Source organism: Apostichopus japonicus, chromosome 6 (assembly GCF_037975245.1).
Source record: "Apostichopus japonicus isolate 1M-3 chromosome 6, ASM3797524v1, whole genome shotgun sequence".
In the NCBI taxonomy this organism is placed as follows: domain Eukaryota; kingdom Metazoa; phylum Echinodermata; class Holothuroidea; order Aspidochirotida; family Stichopodidae; genus Apostichopus; species Apostichopus japonicus.
In genome coordinates, this window is record NC_092566.1 from 9,587,962 (window position 1) to 9,604,848 (window position 16,887).

The 16,887-nt window shown below is 36.0% G+C and overlaps 1 protein-coding gene across 3 annotated transcripts in view; it reads left to right on the plus strand.

Annotated features, from left to right (window-relative positions):
• Nucleotides 1-16,887, plus strand: part of LOC139968922 (cadherin-23-like) — a 120,832-nt gene that overhangs the window by 58,941 nt on the left and 45,004 nt on the right. For all 3 annotated transcript variants that reach the window (XM_071973544.1, XM_071973543.1, XM_071973542.1), the window contains exons 15-28: nt 746-882; nt 2,565-2,664; nt 3,379-3,478; nt 4,080-4,315; nt 4,789-4,957; nt 5,263-5,414; nt 6,623-6,944; nt 7,448-7,746; nt 8,565-8,769; nt 11,116-11,292; nt 11,699-11,955; nt 13,972-14,070; nt 15,330-15,431; nt 16,353-16,499. In XM_071973544.1, coding sequence (XP_071829645.1) covers nt 746-882; nt 2,565-2,664; nt 3,379-3,478; nt 4,080-4,315; nt 4,789-4,957; nt 5,263-5,414; nt 6,623-6,944; nt 7,448-7,746; nt 8,565-8,769; nt 11,116-11,292; nt 11,699-11,955; nt 13,972-14,070; nt 15,330-15,431; nt 16,353-16,499 — 2,502 coding nt within the window. The remainder of the gene's footprint in view (nt 1-745; nt 883-2,564; nt 2,665-3,378; nt 3,479-4,079; nt 4,316-4,788; nt 4,958-5,262; nt 5,415-6,622; nt 6,945-7,447; nt 7,747-8,564; nt 8,770-11,115; nt 11,293-11,698; nt 11,956-13,971; nt 14,071-15,329; nt 15,432-16,352; nt 16,500-16,887) is intronic.

The following is a 16,887-nucleotide window of genomic DNA, read 5'->3' on the forward strand; positions in this document are numbered from 1 at the left end:
GATGGTTTGAAATTGAGGGGCTATTGTAGTATGACTGAGATGCTGAAGGGAAGATGGGCTCTAGGGCGGAACAAACTTTCGGGACACCCTATGCTTTATAAGGTCTATGGCCCGCCACATGCATACATTATGTAAATTATCAGAGGCTATTAATAGCATGGTTCGAGCCAGTAGTATTTATGTCTTTCTCGGAGTCATTCGTGTTTAATTGAGTTTTTGAGAAAATTTTTCGATGATGAAGTTTTTTTTATTGTTGAATCTGTAAAAGGAGAAGAGAGAGGATTTCAAAAGCATTAATTACTTAAATTTGCCTGTTAAATCACCGTATGAAAATCGAAGTTACATTTGTGGCTGTGTGGGACTTCCTTGTTAGGTGTGATTTTCATCATAAATGGCAAGTTAGAATTGCTTAATAAAGAAAATAAATAGAGGGCGCCCTCATCATCTTTTGACGAACTGCTATTTTCTTTCTTTATTTCTGTCTGTCTGTTTTTGTTTTTGTCTACCTGTTAGGCAAAGTATGCTGCTACCTTCCTTTATAAAGTTAAGAAGCCCTGAAAATGTTAAAACATGTACAGTATATTTTCTCTGCTTAGTTCAAGATATAAGCTGTGTATTTGGAATAAATTGAAAATAAATTATATACTTATACAGACACTACTATTATTGATAGATTTATCATTATTGTTAGTAAATACAAATTTGTAAAACTTTATTTTCAATTGTATTTTCTTAAAATTGATAGATTCTGGAAGACTACTTCAACATCAGTTCTACAACCGGTCTGATTACGACAACAGTGGTCTTTGATTTTGAGACACATCCAACTACCATTGACTTCTTTGTGTTTGCCACCAACGTGAATCCATTTGTAGGTGTCGGGTAAGTGAAGCAACTTATATGTGCATACAATATATATATATAAATATATATACATATACATATATATATATATATAAATATAAATATATATATATAATTGAAATCGTAAATGAGTTGAAAAATCAAGAACAGTGAAAAAACTTCCAGCCTCCACCGGATTGGAACCCGGGCCTCCCACTCTGTATGCGGACACCCTATATTGATACATATATACACATACATATAAAAAATATATATATATATTGTATGTATATATATATATGTATATATATTTATAAACAGATGAAATTAATAGTTTTGCTGAAATGTCATGTTTCATTGGTTTTTGAACAGCTGGTACTAAACGTATTTAATCATAGGAATTGTACGCAACTAATTGTTGTAGTTTAATCCTTAAGAGTACACTAGTTGTTTCACTATGCCATAGATATTAGCCACATGAGTACATCCATCAACTTTTGATTTCCCATGAAGTTGTTGTTTTTTTCTGTTCCTTTTTCTGTTATGGAAAGTGTCAGAATAGTTGTAAACTAGGCATTAGCATAATTCAGGTCACCAACCAGTCCACCCTCCCTCTGCAATACAACTTTCAAGCCTCTCACCACCCCCACCCCCCTCCTTTAACCTTCTCTTGCACATATCCCTTATAGGTATAAAAGTACTGAAAGAAGTCACATGAGTTCTAAATGTGACAAGACCTTCTGATCTCTCACCTGTGGGTTATTAAAAAATAAAACATTTTTTAATACGCAACAAATGTACATAGAAAATGAGATAGCATATAGTGTCAGAGACTTTTACAATATACTACACTACTTATGAAAAACCACTTATGAATTAGAAGATATGCCAGTGTTATGGTCAACTGGATAAAGGCATGGTGGTATTAGCGAAGTATAATCAAACCTAGCAGCTGGGAAGGATGTGGGTTCACTCCCTGGCTGGCCCAACTACAACTACAATACACGCTTTTGTCCAAATTTCCGTACAAATTTGTACACTTCCGAGAGGACTAATCGACTTTTTATAATTCTGGAGTTACGATCTGGAATTGTTTGGACAAAACAATAAAAACATCCAAAAGTATTCATTGCTTCAAACAAAAAATGAAATCCATTTTACTTAACGATTATGATCATTAAGCAGTGATTTTTTCTTTCTTGCTTTTTTCTATGTTCTTTGTTCTTTGTTCTTTTCTCTATTCTTCTTCCTCTTACTTCTCCTTTGTATTCTTTCGTTTATTGTTTTTTTAAAGGGGGACTGCTCGTAAAAGCTCTGCTTCTTCAGTCCTCCTCCACCTCCTTGTATATTAACTATTCACCAGTGTATTTATATTATGTGGAAATATATCAAACTCAACTCAAACTCAAAGTAAGATGGGTGTTTCATCCAGGCGAAATGCACGTTTTATTTTATTCCCATCTGAAATGGTCTTCCCAAAATTGTCAAAAAAATCTCCAACCTGAGCCAAAACTGTAGATTGGATAGCCACCCAACAAGAAGTGTGAGTACTATGCCATTTGGCTTTTCACATGTGCACTTGCGGTTGCCTAGCGTAAAATAGTTCCCTTCAAGGACGATTATGTGATACGTCTATATATGTATGTCGATATCTTATTTATGATATGAGTCAAGTTAGTGTGAAATATTTCTTATTATTATTTTATTTTTGGCACCGACAGTCCAGGTATCGACTCAGCTCTAGTCCGGGTCCTGTTGCAAGATGCAAATGACAATCCACCTATCTTTGAACAGTCGTCATATTCAATTTGCATCCCAGAGGTGGGTGCCACTTATCTGTTACCGCTTATTTTCACACACAAAAAATTGAATTTTAAGAATTTTACGAAAGTTAGAACATGTTTTACCATTTTCTTGGTTTCTAGTAACTTGTAGTAGTAACTATGAAATTAATATTTTTAAATACAGTCTGTGGTTCCTAACTTTAAGAGAAGAAGTATGTTAAACTCATCAAAATACAACCGCATGTGTTTGGCCAAATACCTATCTGGATAAAGAAAAGGCTACAGAGTTATTAATATAAAAATCTTTCTTCATGTATAAAATTCTGTGAGAATATTTTAAGAATTTGATCCTGTTTGCTGAGGTTTTCTCTAACACGATCGATGTTACGATTTATCAGACCATTACTCTGGTTTCTTCTGGAATAGATAAGTAAAATTTTAGTCAGGTCAGTTGAGGTCATCAGAAGCTTTTTCTCCCCCTCTACCAAAGAGTAATGTGCCAACTTCTCCTCACATTTAGTAATCGCTTGATTCCTCAGTGGATAGAGGTGTATGTAACCTTACATGTGGACCATGGGAGAGTATGGTTTGATTGGTTTAAAATTGACTCAGTACAATTTGTTGTTTTTAAAGTCAATGACTACAGTGAAGAGATTTATGTTGCTAAAACGGAACTGATTCCAGCACGTGCAATTTCATTTTCTGTGGACTCGCTTATTAGGATTACCGTTTCGTTTCTTTCCTGCCATAGAATGCTGGCCCTATCTCTGTAACCGATCTAACTGCAACCGATGAAGATGTCGGTAGTAGCGGAATGGTGGAGTATTACATCATCAGTGACAATCCATTCGGTAAGTTAGAATGGAATAAATGATAGTCAAAAGAGGAGTATCAAAATCCGACATCGTAGGGTCAGTCTCATTTGAATGGGGTTTGAGCTTGCATGACCCATTGACCTATCATTAAACGTGGCCACAAGAGACGCATTGGAAAGTATTGATTATATATAACTGTGGATGTGTTGTAACAGAGACAGTACATTGTTCTCCTCCCGCCCCCCCCCCCCCCCCCCGCCCTGGCCACTCCCCATTAAAGTATATTTTCAGTAATTATAATAAAATGCATGCATGCCTGCTATGCCATTGTCTTGTTCTGTTTACGTAGTGAGAAACACTTCCACCTGCTCCTTGCCCACCTCCCCCCACCCCCAACCTCCCACTCCTGCATGAACAATTAACATTCCACTAATGGCATTGATTGTTTTATTGATACATTTATTAATTGCTTAAAAACACTGGATAGCTTCCTGGGTATTTACTGAGCTCTTTTGCAGGGAGTATAATCCTGTTTTTATTTTTTATGATTTTTTAAACCTTCCATCATCTACTCCAGTAAGCAGTTCTCTTCTGTTGTCTTCCTTACCTCATACCATCTCTGTATAAACATTTGCAGGTTTCAGTATCGACAAGACTACGGGGAACGTTGCAGTCGGCGATTCATTGGACAGAGAGTCTCAAAACTACCACAACTTGACGATCTTAGCAAATGATCTGGGAGAGCCACCGTTGTCTGCAACGGTGATGCTCTTCATCTGTGTGAGCGATGTCAACGATAACAAACCCCAGTGGGTCTTAGAATCCCAAGTGTTTAATCTCTCAGAAAACACACTTCCAGGTCCTGTTGGTGCGGTGAGTGATGGTCTTCTCCTCTTCTTCTCCTGCTCAGTTATCTCGTCTTATGATGACCCCCCTCCCCCTCCCCCCTCCCCCTAGCTTTCTTTGAAGCTGTTGCTTTAATTGATTTTAATTAGTCTCATATACACTCATATAACAATAGAATCCCCATAAATTTGAATGGTCAAAGTCTCCATTTTTCAATTAATGTACAGACTTATTTTTTAAAAAATGTCAATTATTTGATGACAAAAAAAAAATTGTACTTCACTTTGGAATTTTTTTAACTAATAACGAGGATCCCTTTATTAATTTGGCTCATTTTAATTTGGCACTTAATCTTTATTAAAGACATTATAGTGTTATCTCGATTGGCCACAGTGACGAATATCATGATGACATTCACCCAGAAGTCTTGTTATAAAAGCTATAACATGATGGATTTTCAACAGTTTGCCTTTGCTTCATTTTAAACTGTTAATTTTCAGGTGGAAGCTTTTGATCTGGACGAAGGAAGAAACGCAGATTTGTTGTACCAGATTGTTCCAAATAATCCCAACTTTGTGATCGATACCCAAAGCGGAGAGATTTCTTTGATTGGGAGCTTGGACAGGGAGACAGAATCGATCGTTAACCTCACTATAGTGGTCAGGGATGGTGAGTATAAATATGTTTTATACCATTTTAATAATAATATCTGCCGACAAGGACGAAGTTACTGGCATCCGATATCTAAAGTACCTATAAAGTTGTCTTGTTTTCAATTGTAGTCAAACGTTTTTTTCTAACAGGTCTAGAAGGCAAGTTATTTTTTTCGTAGCCATGTAGCTTTACAGGAAGAAAGCCAAAATGGGTTTTAATTAAAACTTCAGTTGTAGATTCTATTTTGGTATTCATTCTTCCTTTCTTTGGACATTGAATGTGACATAGATTTGACAATATTCTTTTTCTTTTTACTGCAGAGGGCAACCCTCAGCTGACCTCTGACAGACCAGCTACTGTGTCCATTCTGGTGCTCGATGTCAATGACAACGATCCCGTATTTACCAGTGCTAATTATGACTTTTACATCAACGAGAACTTTGCAGCAAGTCTCCTGACTAATGTTGGAATGGTAAGTGATTGTTTTCAGTAGTAGGAGGTCAAGTGCCGGCCGGCTGCTAGACGGCTGCATGTACACATGTGGACCTATGGATACACGTATTTAGATACGCATACACTAAATGTACATATGCATGCACATATCTTCATATACAGCTTCATTTGGACATATAGATACACATATTTAGATAAACATGCACTAAATGTACATATACACACACATATTTTCATATGCATGCACATATGGACACATTTATACACATATCTTCATATACACATATGGACATATGGATACACATATCTTCATATACATACACATATGGACATATGGATACTTGTATCAAGATACGCATACACTAAATGTGTATATGCATGCACATATCTTCATATGCATGCACATATGGACACATTTATACACATATCTTCATATACACATATGGACATATGGATACACATATCTTCATATACATACACATATGGACATATGGATACTTGTATTAAGATATGCATACACTAAATGTACGTATGCATGCACATATCTTCATATACAGCTTCATATGGACCCATGGATACACGTATTTAGATACGCATACACTAAATGTACCATATGTCATGCACATATCTTTAAATACATACACATATGGACATATGGATACATGTATTTAGATATACAAACACATATGGACATATGGATACACATATTGAGATAAACATACACTAAATGTACATATACACGCACATATCTTCATATACTCTAAGGATCTTGATGCTTTGAATGTACACACAGGCCAAACCTAATGTAAAATCATGAAGATTAAGGGCGGATCAAGTTGGCTAGGCCAGACGGGGTGGAAAATTGTTCAGACCCGACTGCTTAGGCATATATGGTCGGGTTGGACTCGTGCCCCACTAGCGCAGGGTAGGAAATTACGCTATGTATATGAACGGTATTTGTAAGAAACTGAATTATTCATATCAAGACTAATTATCAGGAACAATTGATTTTTTGATAATATTTATTTATTTTGTGTAAAAGTTAGAGGGCCTGACATTTGGAAGTTTACAATTAAGATCTTAACTGTAAAGAAAACAATTAAACTACAGAACACATTAAGAGACACAGAGATGGACAGACAGCTTAATTGGACAAATGAGCGATGAATAGAGCCACAGTATAAAGACGACAAAGAAATTTATGTTTGAATATTTTGTTACTTTTAGGTGAGTGCTACTGATGCCGATACCAATATAGTGACCTCCTATAACTTTGTAAATCCTGCCGATTTTGAGGGATTCACGATGAATCCATCTTCCGGTACAATTCTAACCAATCAGCTGTTCGATCGGGAGGAGAAGGCCGTGTACCAAGGCATGGTCCAAGCTATCGACGGAGCCAGAGAGGCTTTCACCTCGGTGACGATTAGAATCAGGGACGAAAACGATAATCACCCAGTCTTTGCCGAAGAGGAATATATCACGACAATCATGGAGGGCGCCGCTGCGTCGGTCTTTCTTAACGTCACGGCAACTGATATAGACGAAGGTAACGTCAAACAGTGTATAATGTATAATGATAGCCTACCTGGTCTTCAGCATTTAGTTGGGAGTAGTTATAAAAATGATTTATTAGTATAACAAACTCACGGTGGTTGCAAAAGCAAAGTGATGATATATTTTCATCTTGACTGTAGAAAAAAAATTAATTCAACATTTATTTGGAGCATCTCTTATGTCAGAGTAAACTTTTGAACCAACTTTTGCTAAATTTGTGGAGGTTACAAAGGACTGGTAAGTCATATGTATCACAAATATAAGACTTCCTGTTTATAGTTTTAGCAACACTCCAACAAAAACAAAAAAAAGGAAAATTCAGTTGTATCCTCTTAGCATTACTGTAATGAATCTATCTCTCAGTTATTTACTAATGGTCACACATATAACTTCTTCCGTTTTAGGAATGCCTCCGGGAATGTCTTAGTGATTTCTTCATTCTAAATTTCGATCTAAAATATTTTGTATTTTTCTTTTTCCATTGATTACTCTCAGGTGGCAACGGAACAGTGACTTATTCTTTCAAGTCGGGAGAACAAGTGGAGTCCTCTTTCTTCTTAAACCCACAGACGGGTGAGCTTTCAACGACAGCATCTCTGGACCGTGAGCAGCAGGCCATCTACCAGCTGACCGTAGTGGCTCGAGATCACCCAGAGTACGGTGCCCCCTTGGAGGCTGAGGTGATGGTCGTCATAGCTGTGATGGATATCAACGATAATCCTCCAAGCTTTCTGAATACCCTCTATCAGCTTGATGTCTTTGAAAATGCGACCGAAACTGACGACTTGATTAAAGTGAGACATTTATAAAAAATAAAAAAAATTGTTTTTTGTTTGTTTTAAATCTCTAAACAGTGTAACAAAAGAAGTAACAAGTTCAATTATTGAAAATTGTTTGTGTAGGTAGTTGATTTAATTGATAATTTGCAAGCCGAATGACATTTCAATCAAAGAGATCTTTATCTTGAGATGGAGTGATAAAGTATACCTTTGAACACATGTGGACATGAGAATGAAGAGATTCATGTTGTAAAGTGTTTTCAGTAATTCAGGAATGGAAGTGTTAGAAGTATCTGTGGGTGTTATGGTATAAAAACAAGATAATTAACATATAAAGTGAGTAAAAAAAAGCAGGGGGGAGGGGGTGAGATGTGGGGAGGGATTGTCTAGAAGAAAACAGATTATATGTGGAGAAAGTTTGGGCAATGTTCCAAGTGTTAAAACAAAATGCCAAGGACGTGGAAGCACAATTGGGCCAGCTTGTGTGAAATATGTAGGCTGTAATACATTCCACACATCACAGCTAGGGTTAATAGTTAACCCTAGGAGATAAAATTATCCTGTAAAGCTACCCACAGAGTTTGATGAACCAGAATCTCCATCGAACTCTTAATCCCAAACTAAAGGAAACCCTGTGTGAAGTTGTCAAAGATTTCTCATGACAACAAAACACAACAAAGTATCTAGTGATATGACAAAAACATAAAAAGGTTGGATTATCTATGAACAAATGCATGGAGCTGATGGTTGGTATAAAGTTAGACTTGATGGAGTTATTTTTTCTTCCCCCCCCCAACTTAATTTTGTCTCGTTCTCCTTGGCTGGTCTTTTAGATCACCGCGTCAGATGAGGACGAGGGTGTCAACTCCTTCGTTAATTACCGCATCGTTCAGGGTGACAGTGGTAACCATTTCAGAGTGGGTAACACCACGGGTATCCTACGAGTAGCCCTTCCTCTCGACAGAGAGACCCTCCCATCGTACACTCTGGTCGTGGAAGCGTTCAACCCCGCCGTTACAAACAGCAGCACTGATGTTGGTAAGATTTGGAAAAAAATATTCTACATTCATCTCCAGTTTGTAATGAGAGTTTACTTTGGAAACCTGTGTATTGCATAATAATAATGTTAAAATTATTGTTATGTGTTTAACTTTCTTAGAATGCCCATGAAAGTATTTTCAGTGTTGTATTAATGTTATAAAGTATTTCGGTATTTTTTGGATTACCGCTGTGAATACTGTAGCAGGTTACGTTATGACTATATTATTATGGTGATTATTTAATAATAATAATAATAATGATAAAAATAATAATAATTATAATAAAATACATTTATATAGCGCTTAATACAGCGTTTCAAAACGCTTTACTAATTAGGAAAGAGACAATGGAAACCAAGAGTATTTCATATCGTGATTGACTGGGTACAGCTCCAAGCTTGTCTAGAAGCCTTGATTTGGAGGGGGGGGGGGTATCGAATCTGCGAGAGTTGATCACTGGCGTACTGGAGGGTATCACTGTCATTTTAGCACTGTCCGTCTGTCCGCATATTTATTCAGTCAAGTGTGTACAATAGAAGTAGCTCATTGGTCACTGCTGACCTTGGTGCCTGAGACTACTTAATGAATAATCTTTGTTTTATCTGCTTCACTAACTTTGCCTGGGATGTCAATTTTGAAGGGCTGGCAATGTAAATCGGTCATATTGCCAACTCTCTATAAAAGTATGCTTTAGTGGCCCCAAATATGCTAGATATTCAATTATGGTCACATTTGGTGAAAATTCTTAAACTGTTTTTATTACAACCTTGGAGGAAATTTCCCTAACTCGGACATTCAGTCATCTTGTGTGTTGTTTAATAATGTCTGAGAACAATTTGGAGAGTAAAGACCTCCAGAAAAAAAAGTACTTTTGAAAACTTCTAGAAATTATATAACGTGCTATAATTTGGGGCCTATACTGACTACCTTTCCGGTCTTTAATACTTGATGATTGAGGGTTTACTCATATCTCATAAAGAAGTTAAACAACTTGTTTTGACAAAGATATTTTGTAGATAACTATCTCAATCCAAAGCAGTTTACTTTTAACAAAGAATGGAGCAAAGAAAAAACAAAACCTTTTAAATCTCAATAAGATATTATCCACATAGGTTATCTTTAGAATGGTCAAAATAATTTTATACTTTCTTTAATAATGGGTATTCAAAGCACAAGGAAATTATTTACAAACATTTTTGATGGTTATGATGGTTTTTAATGGTTTGTCCATAGAAATTACTGATAACATCTCTATTTTATTCACTGGTCTAATTAATGATATGACCTATCAAATTTCTCATCATATAGCATCATATTTTCTTCAATAGAACTTACTCTTTCAATTTTCTTTTTATCTTCAAACGGGACAAGAAATCATTTGCATTTTGCTTTGGTAATCATCACTCATGAAGACGATAACATCTCATTGCTATTCATAATTTCGAAAATAAACAAACTGTTATAAATATTTACAATTTCATCAAAGTTTACAACAAAAGTTATCACTGCAATAAGAATTTCAGACAGGAAAAGGTCTCTTGAACTCGAATTATGTATCTCAATAATAAAAATATTGATTCTTTATCCAATGACTGCAATAGGTTATTAATTAAAAACTAATTACAGAAAGCTTTTTAGCAACCAAATTCCCCTTTTTACCTAACAACAAACATAAACATCACATCAATTAATGAATATTTATGTCTTCTTTTTACCATTTTCTGCTTGTCAACATATAAGAAACAGGCATCAAACCACACCATATGTAGAGAATGATGAGACAAATTTAAAAGTAGTGTAGCTTTTGGAGCTTAGGGTCGAGGTCAAAGCCCAATTAAGGTCAAAGGCCAATTTGTCCTAAATTATTTGAAAAGAGTGTGTGGTGAACTCCTCCTACACCGTGAGTCTAATAGGACTAACCTCAGAGGTTAAAGGTCAAAAAACCTAAAAATTGGTTTTTCTGCTTGTCAACATATAGGCAAAAGCCATTTTACAACAATGTAGAGCATGATTCTATTACTAGAATATTCCTTTATGGATGTTGAGGGCTCGGTTGAAATGACAATGTAGGTCAGAGGTGAAATTGGCCCAAATTTGCTAGGCCAGCAATTATTCCATCAACAGAATTAATTTTTTCGATAGTACCCTGCAGGAAGTTGCAAAACATAAAATAATAGCATAATAGTAGACTGATCTTTCCTTTTCCTTTTCCCTTCCCTTCTCCTCCTCTACCCTGCTCTCCTCTCCCATTCCCTCCCCTCCCACCCCTCCCCTCCATTCCCTTCCCTATCCTTTTATTTTTGTAATTGATTCAGTTTTTCTTATCCTCCTCTATCTTTCTCAGCTTCCATTCTTATTACTGTATTGGATGTTAATGATGAAACTCCAGACTTTTCCCAGGAGATCTATTCCAGACCGGATCTTCTTGAGACCTCCAGGAGTGGGAGCCCTGTAGTCACTGTCATGGCTACAGACCCAGATTCAGGCTCTGGTGGTCAAGTCACCTATGATATAGTCGATGGTGAGTTTGTCCCAAACACTTTTCAAAGAAACAGGTTTCATACATCAGTTCATTAAATTAATGAAAGAGGTCACCCATCCCCTCCCCTACTCTATATATTTTTTTCTTTCATTCAGTGTCTTCTGCATTCTTACAAGTAATAGTTAAATAAGCTACTTTTACCACATCATAGAGTTAAAGGTCAAGGTTAAAATTAACCTCCATACACAAAAGGCTGATGTACTTTAAACTTTATCGAGATGTGTGTATCCCTGGACATATGCTGTTGCACCTCTGTGAGATGTTACATCATAGCATCAGCAGTCAAAGGTAGTATAAGAAACTTTACAGTTACAGTTTCAGATACCATATGATTCATAAAATAATCTTCTTTTCTGCATTTTATTTTTTTTCAAACCCCCTACAGGTAACTCTCAAGGGTTCTTCACCATCAGTGCACTGACAGGCCTAATAACCACCAATGGCTTCCTACCACAAGTGGAGAGTAGCATGACCTTTAATATCTCATTGTCTGCCACTGATGGGGCACCACCCTATCACATGGCGTACGCCACAGCGTTGATCACCATCGTCCACGCCTCGGAGGTAACCCCGGTCTTCCTGCAGGAGGTTTACACCGTCAACATCACAGAGAACCTGCCAGCTAATACCACCGTAGTTCAGGTGGGTCTGTGGTCTAGCAAAGAAACTGGGTCGCAGATGCTTAGAAGAAAGGAATATGAAAGGAACATTAAACCTTTGAAAGATTAAAGGGGTGGCTTAAGTGATCAAAGTTTATTCCAAAGCATTAATTAATTGTTATACCAAAGCATTGATTAATTGATGAGTTGGTTAATTTAACGCTAGCATGGCTGATTGAACAATAGCTTCATATACTTCTGACCGCTTCCTGTTGGGACCACGCATCTGAAACTATGGGATTTATTGTGACAACCGAATAGGGAAGCAAGCTTTCACAGTGCATCAGCTAAGAGCCGTAGGAAAAATGACCAGTAAAACAGTGCTTGCACCTTGTACCCGATTTAACCAAATCCACAGATTATTGCATCGTGAACAATGAAATTAGCTCAAATCAACAACTGGTTTGCTTTAACAATAAGTGAAAACATTTCATTTAGGTTTGTGGGGCAAAAAATGTCTGTATTGGATTAAGTGTTAATCCCTTGAGCAAGCGTCCGGAGGAATATGCCCTCTGGAGTATATATTCATCAACTTATAACAGTGGAAGTCATTGTGCATGTTTACAAACCTGATTTGGCTTTTGCTCTTATGTAAACTAACTTTTGACAGGTGCAACACCCACCCCACCCACCCACCCCCCCTCCCAAAAGAAAAAACAATAAAAATTACTGATCCACTTCTAGGCTATTGAAGCCTTGTTTATGTGACAGAAATGCCTTTACTTCAATACAATTTACCGCCCTTATTGCCTAATAGGCTGTAGTCAGTATATCGTCATGACAACAAGCTTCTGTATTTCTATAAGTAGTTTGTGGATACAGTAAAAAGACCATCATCATTTTGGCTTTTAATATGATTATTATTATCAATAATACTAAATTATTTCTTATTTTCAGTATTTATAGAAGTGATTTAATACAGGAAGTTTTCTCAGCATTAATTGTATACTGCTATTAATACAATGCTGCTTGTTAAAAAAAAATAATAATAATTACTATTGCATACATGTATTGAAACCTTGCATCAATTATCTTTGATAGAACAAGTACATTTCATAAAAAAAAATATATATTAAGTCTGTTTATCATTGGCTCGACAAGTTAAAAGAACTTAACTTGTTAGTTGATTTCATACATTTATTGAAAGCTTGCATCAATTAAAATTGATAGAACAAGTACATTTCATAAAAATCAAAAAAATTAAGTTTGTTAATAATTGGCTCAAAAAGTTAAAAGAACTTAACTTGTTAGTTGATTAATTTCTGTCTATGTATTACTTTTCCAGTTTTCCAATAATGTCCAACATTTCAGAATGGACATGTCTTGAGGTTTTCCTCCTCCTCCTTCAATGTCAGCTTTCATTGTTGTTGTTCTCATTGTCATTGTTGTCAGCTTTCATTCCCCGTGTTGTTGTTTTCAGAATTTATGGTCTGTTTCATTGTCACCTGCATCATGTATTTTATTTAAGCAAAAACAAAGAGTTTATTCCGAAACTAGGAAAACAAGATCATTACTTTACGGAAATGACCATCTGCTCTTTATTTTCCTCCACGGTACAAAATATTCCAATCGAATTTTAAAAAAAGAAGAAATTAGTAAAAATTTGCCCCCATTGAACCATCCAAGATAATACTAAAAACTTCCTGGTGACGTTTGTCATGAATAATTCATTTAAGCAACCGATCTCGTAACAAAGAGACATCGATATCTTAAATTCAACCACAGATGAGTTAATTCTTCCGAAAAGTAAAATAAAAATAGACATTTGTAACAAACTGGTGCAAAAACCAAGGAAATGGAAAGAAAGAGTTATTGATGATATTATGATATCACCAGCCTGCAGCAATATTCACAGATCGTTGAAAAACCTGGAACCCATCTTCTCTTGGTAACTATAGTCTGTGAGAGAAGTCTCATGGCCTGAGGTGAAGACTTTGTAATAAAAAATATCCATAAAATTTATCATGCAAGCTTTGTTTCAATATTTAAAATTGCACAGGTGGAGGCAGATGTTAATGGCCGAGCGGATGCGGTTATATATTCCCTGGACACGTTCAACCCATCAGCGTCTGCGTATTTCATAATTGATGAATTTACCGTGAGTCTTGACCTTCCTTGTCTCTCTGTCTCTCTCACTACATTTTCTCTGCTAAGCATTTTATCATATTTTAATAAACTAATAAAATACAATAAAAAAAATAGCTATGATGAGAAAAGTCAAATGACTCTATTGACAAAAATTTTCAAGTCTATTGGGAGGAGGTATGCGTGCGTGTATGTATGTATGTATGTATGCGTGTATGTATGTTTGTATTTTAAAATCCTCCTGCAAGCAGGAACTCGTGAAGAAGCCTCATTGGCTTATCAAAGCCGCAAGCTGACCGAAGTCAGTCTCTTAGATTCATATTTAACGTCCATGATTATGAATTGTCAATTGTCAACAACTCTGTAACTGGACGACGTACATTAATCTTGGAGTGACTCGAACTCGGAACCTTATGATTGAAAGGCACCAGCGTTAACCACTGAGCTAACACCCCTATAGAACTTTGATTATTTCATTGTTTTGAAGAAACGACATTGAAAGTGTGTAACTGGTATTTTACTCTCAGCTGATAAAATTGTTCAGCTTGATTTCATATTAATTCCTCTTCCTGTTCTAATTGAAATGTTCCTCTTCTAATTCCTGATTTTTTATGTTTTTTTATTAATATGGTATCTCAGAAAATTTGCAGTTTAGTATACATTGGACAATGCTTTATTATGCACTCATATCAGGAGGGAATTTTAATTTCTTCATATCTATCTATCCCACCTCCTCCAGACATTTTAACCAATAGTCATTCTGTTTTAATCATTCCTTTGTTTACTTGTTTCTCTCTAGTTTTAGTAGGATCAATTTTGTTACTTAATATTTTCCTTGTTCAATGTTTAACCAATATATTACTAGCTGCTGACCTCAATTACTTCATTTATCCCCCCTCTTTTTTGTTGTTGTATTCTTTCTAACTATCAGAATATTTTGTTATTCCTATTGCATCTGTCCACAGCTTTTCTATTTATCACCTAGTCTGGGCTCACATATACCAATAAATTAGTCGATAGAAGAAGGCATCCGTCGTACCAAATTAAGTTGGCACGATTAGATACTTCAATTGTTCTAAAAGTGTATTTTTACCTTTGTCCCATTTTTTTCTGTTCTGTATTCATTTAATATTTACTATTTGTTAGGGCGATATTTTACTCTTACCTGCAAGTCTTTTGCTCTCATCTCCCTCTCTCTGGTTCCAGTCTTAAACTGTCAGTGATGATGATATCGTTATCTCATTTAAATAATAATTCCTCTCTTGCCTTCAGGGTTTGATTGTGACCAAGAAGCCACTGGACAGGGAGGCTATGTCTTCCTTCTCCTACACAGCCTTTGCTAGAAATGGCGATTCCTCATTCGGATCTGCAGCCGTAAGTTGGTTTTGTAATGGCTAAAGTTACCCCGCGAAGTGAAAAATTGAGAAATGTTTCCGATTTGACCTTTGAATGAACATTCCTGGCAATCATTATGCCCCAAAGGTCTCTTTCCGTAGAAAATTTCATCAACTTTAATCAAGTTTTTTGTTTCCTTAAAAGTCAATGTCAAAATGGTGTTGGTTTGGGTGTGTGTGAATGCACTTGTTTTGTATTCTGACAGAGGACTTGAACAAAAGAATTCCAGGTCCTCGGATGTGATTTCTAAAGAATCACCATGTCCTCGAAAGAATTCTATTGTTATGGAGTATTGTTAAGTTTAGGGTACGTGGATTTGAACAATGGAAAAAACAATGGGGTCGGTATGAATGTAAAACACACCTGGGTGGATGTGTATGTGTGAGACACTTTGGATTGTAAAGACGATGCCTACAAAAGTACATGGTGGTTTCAAATTGATAGTTTATAATAATGATTCAACTTAGTGAGTACAAGAGAATTATTGCCTCATTTAGAAGTATATTTTGGATGAAACTTCTCACATGGTGTATAGATCTGCTGTAGTTGATAGTAAAAGTAAAGTCATGTTTTTTGTGTGAGTTAAGGTCATCTGAGGAAGAGAGAGGTCAAACAATAATGTAAACACAACAATTGTTAAATCATTTCTTTGAATGAACTTCATACTGATGAAATCCGCCTTAGTGAGTGCTTGAACCCTATTGGTTCAAAGGTCACTTGAGGTCAACAAGGTCAAACTCTGACAACCATGTTTTACATGATAACTCCAGTAGTACTAAAGCTTGCATTAATTTCATACTTGCTATGAAGATATTCATCGTATGTCCAGGTACATTTTTAAAAATTTAGGCCATGCCTCATTTGTATTTAATGCTTCTCTACTCTTTCTCTTTCTCTTAGGTGTTGGTTAATGTTTTAGATGTAAATGATAACAGCCCTAAATTTGAAAGCATTGTGAGTGATTTAATCGTTTTAGAAGGTTTGCCCTCTGGAGTTTTGGTCACTGAGATAAAGAGTTCTGATGCAGACCTGGGAGTTAATGCCATGGTGAGTTATTAAAGTGTGCATTATTAAAGTTTAGTTTTAAAAGGTTAGGAAAAGTAGCACCAGGCTCTTGTTGGTCTTAAATCCTTTATTAGTGTCTGTTAAAACAAGGTCTTGCTTAGTGGCAGATATAAAATATTCAGAACCCCTCCAAGCCCCTCCCCCCTCCCACCCAAAAAAATGAAAAGGGAAGGAAAATGTTTCTAAATTTTGTGTCTGTTTGCTTTTAAAGAGATATGAAATATTGATAGATTCAAGCAATATTACAACTTGGTGAAGAGGTAAAATGGACTGGCTTCCTTATAAAGTTTAACCAATGAGCTATATAGAGGCCTCCATTATCCCTTTATGGTGCAAATGTTTGTTTTTATGAAGAGCTATAAAGTTTTTC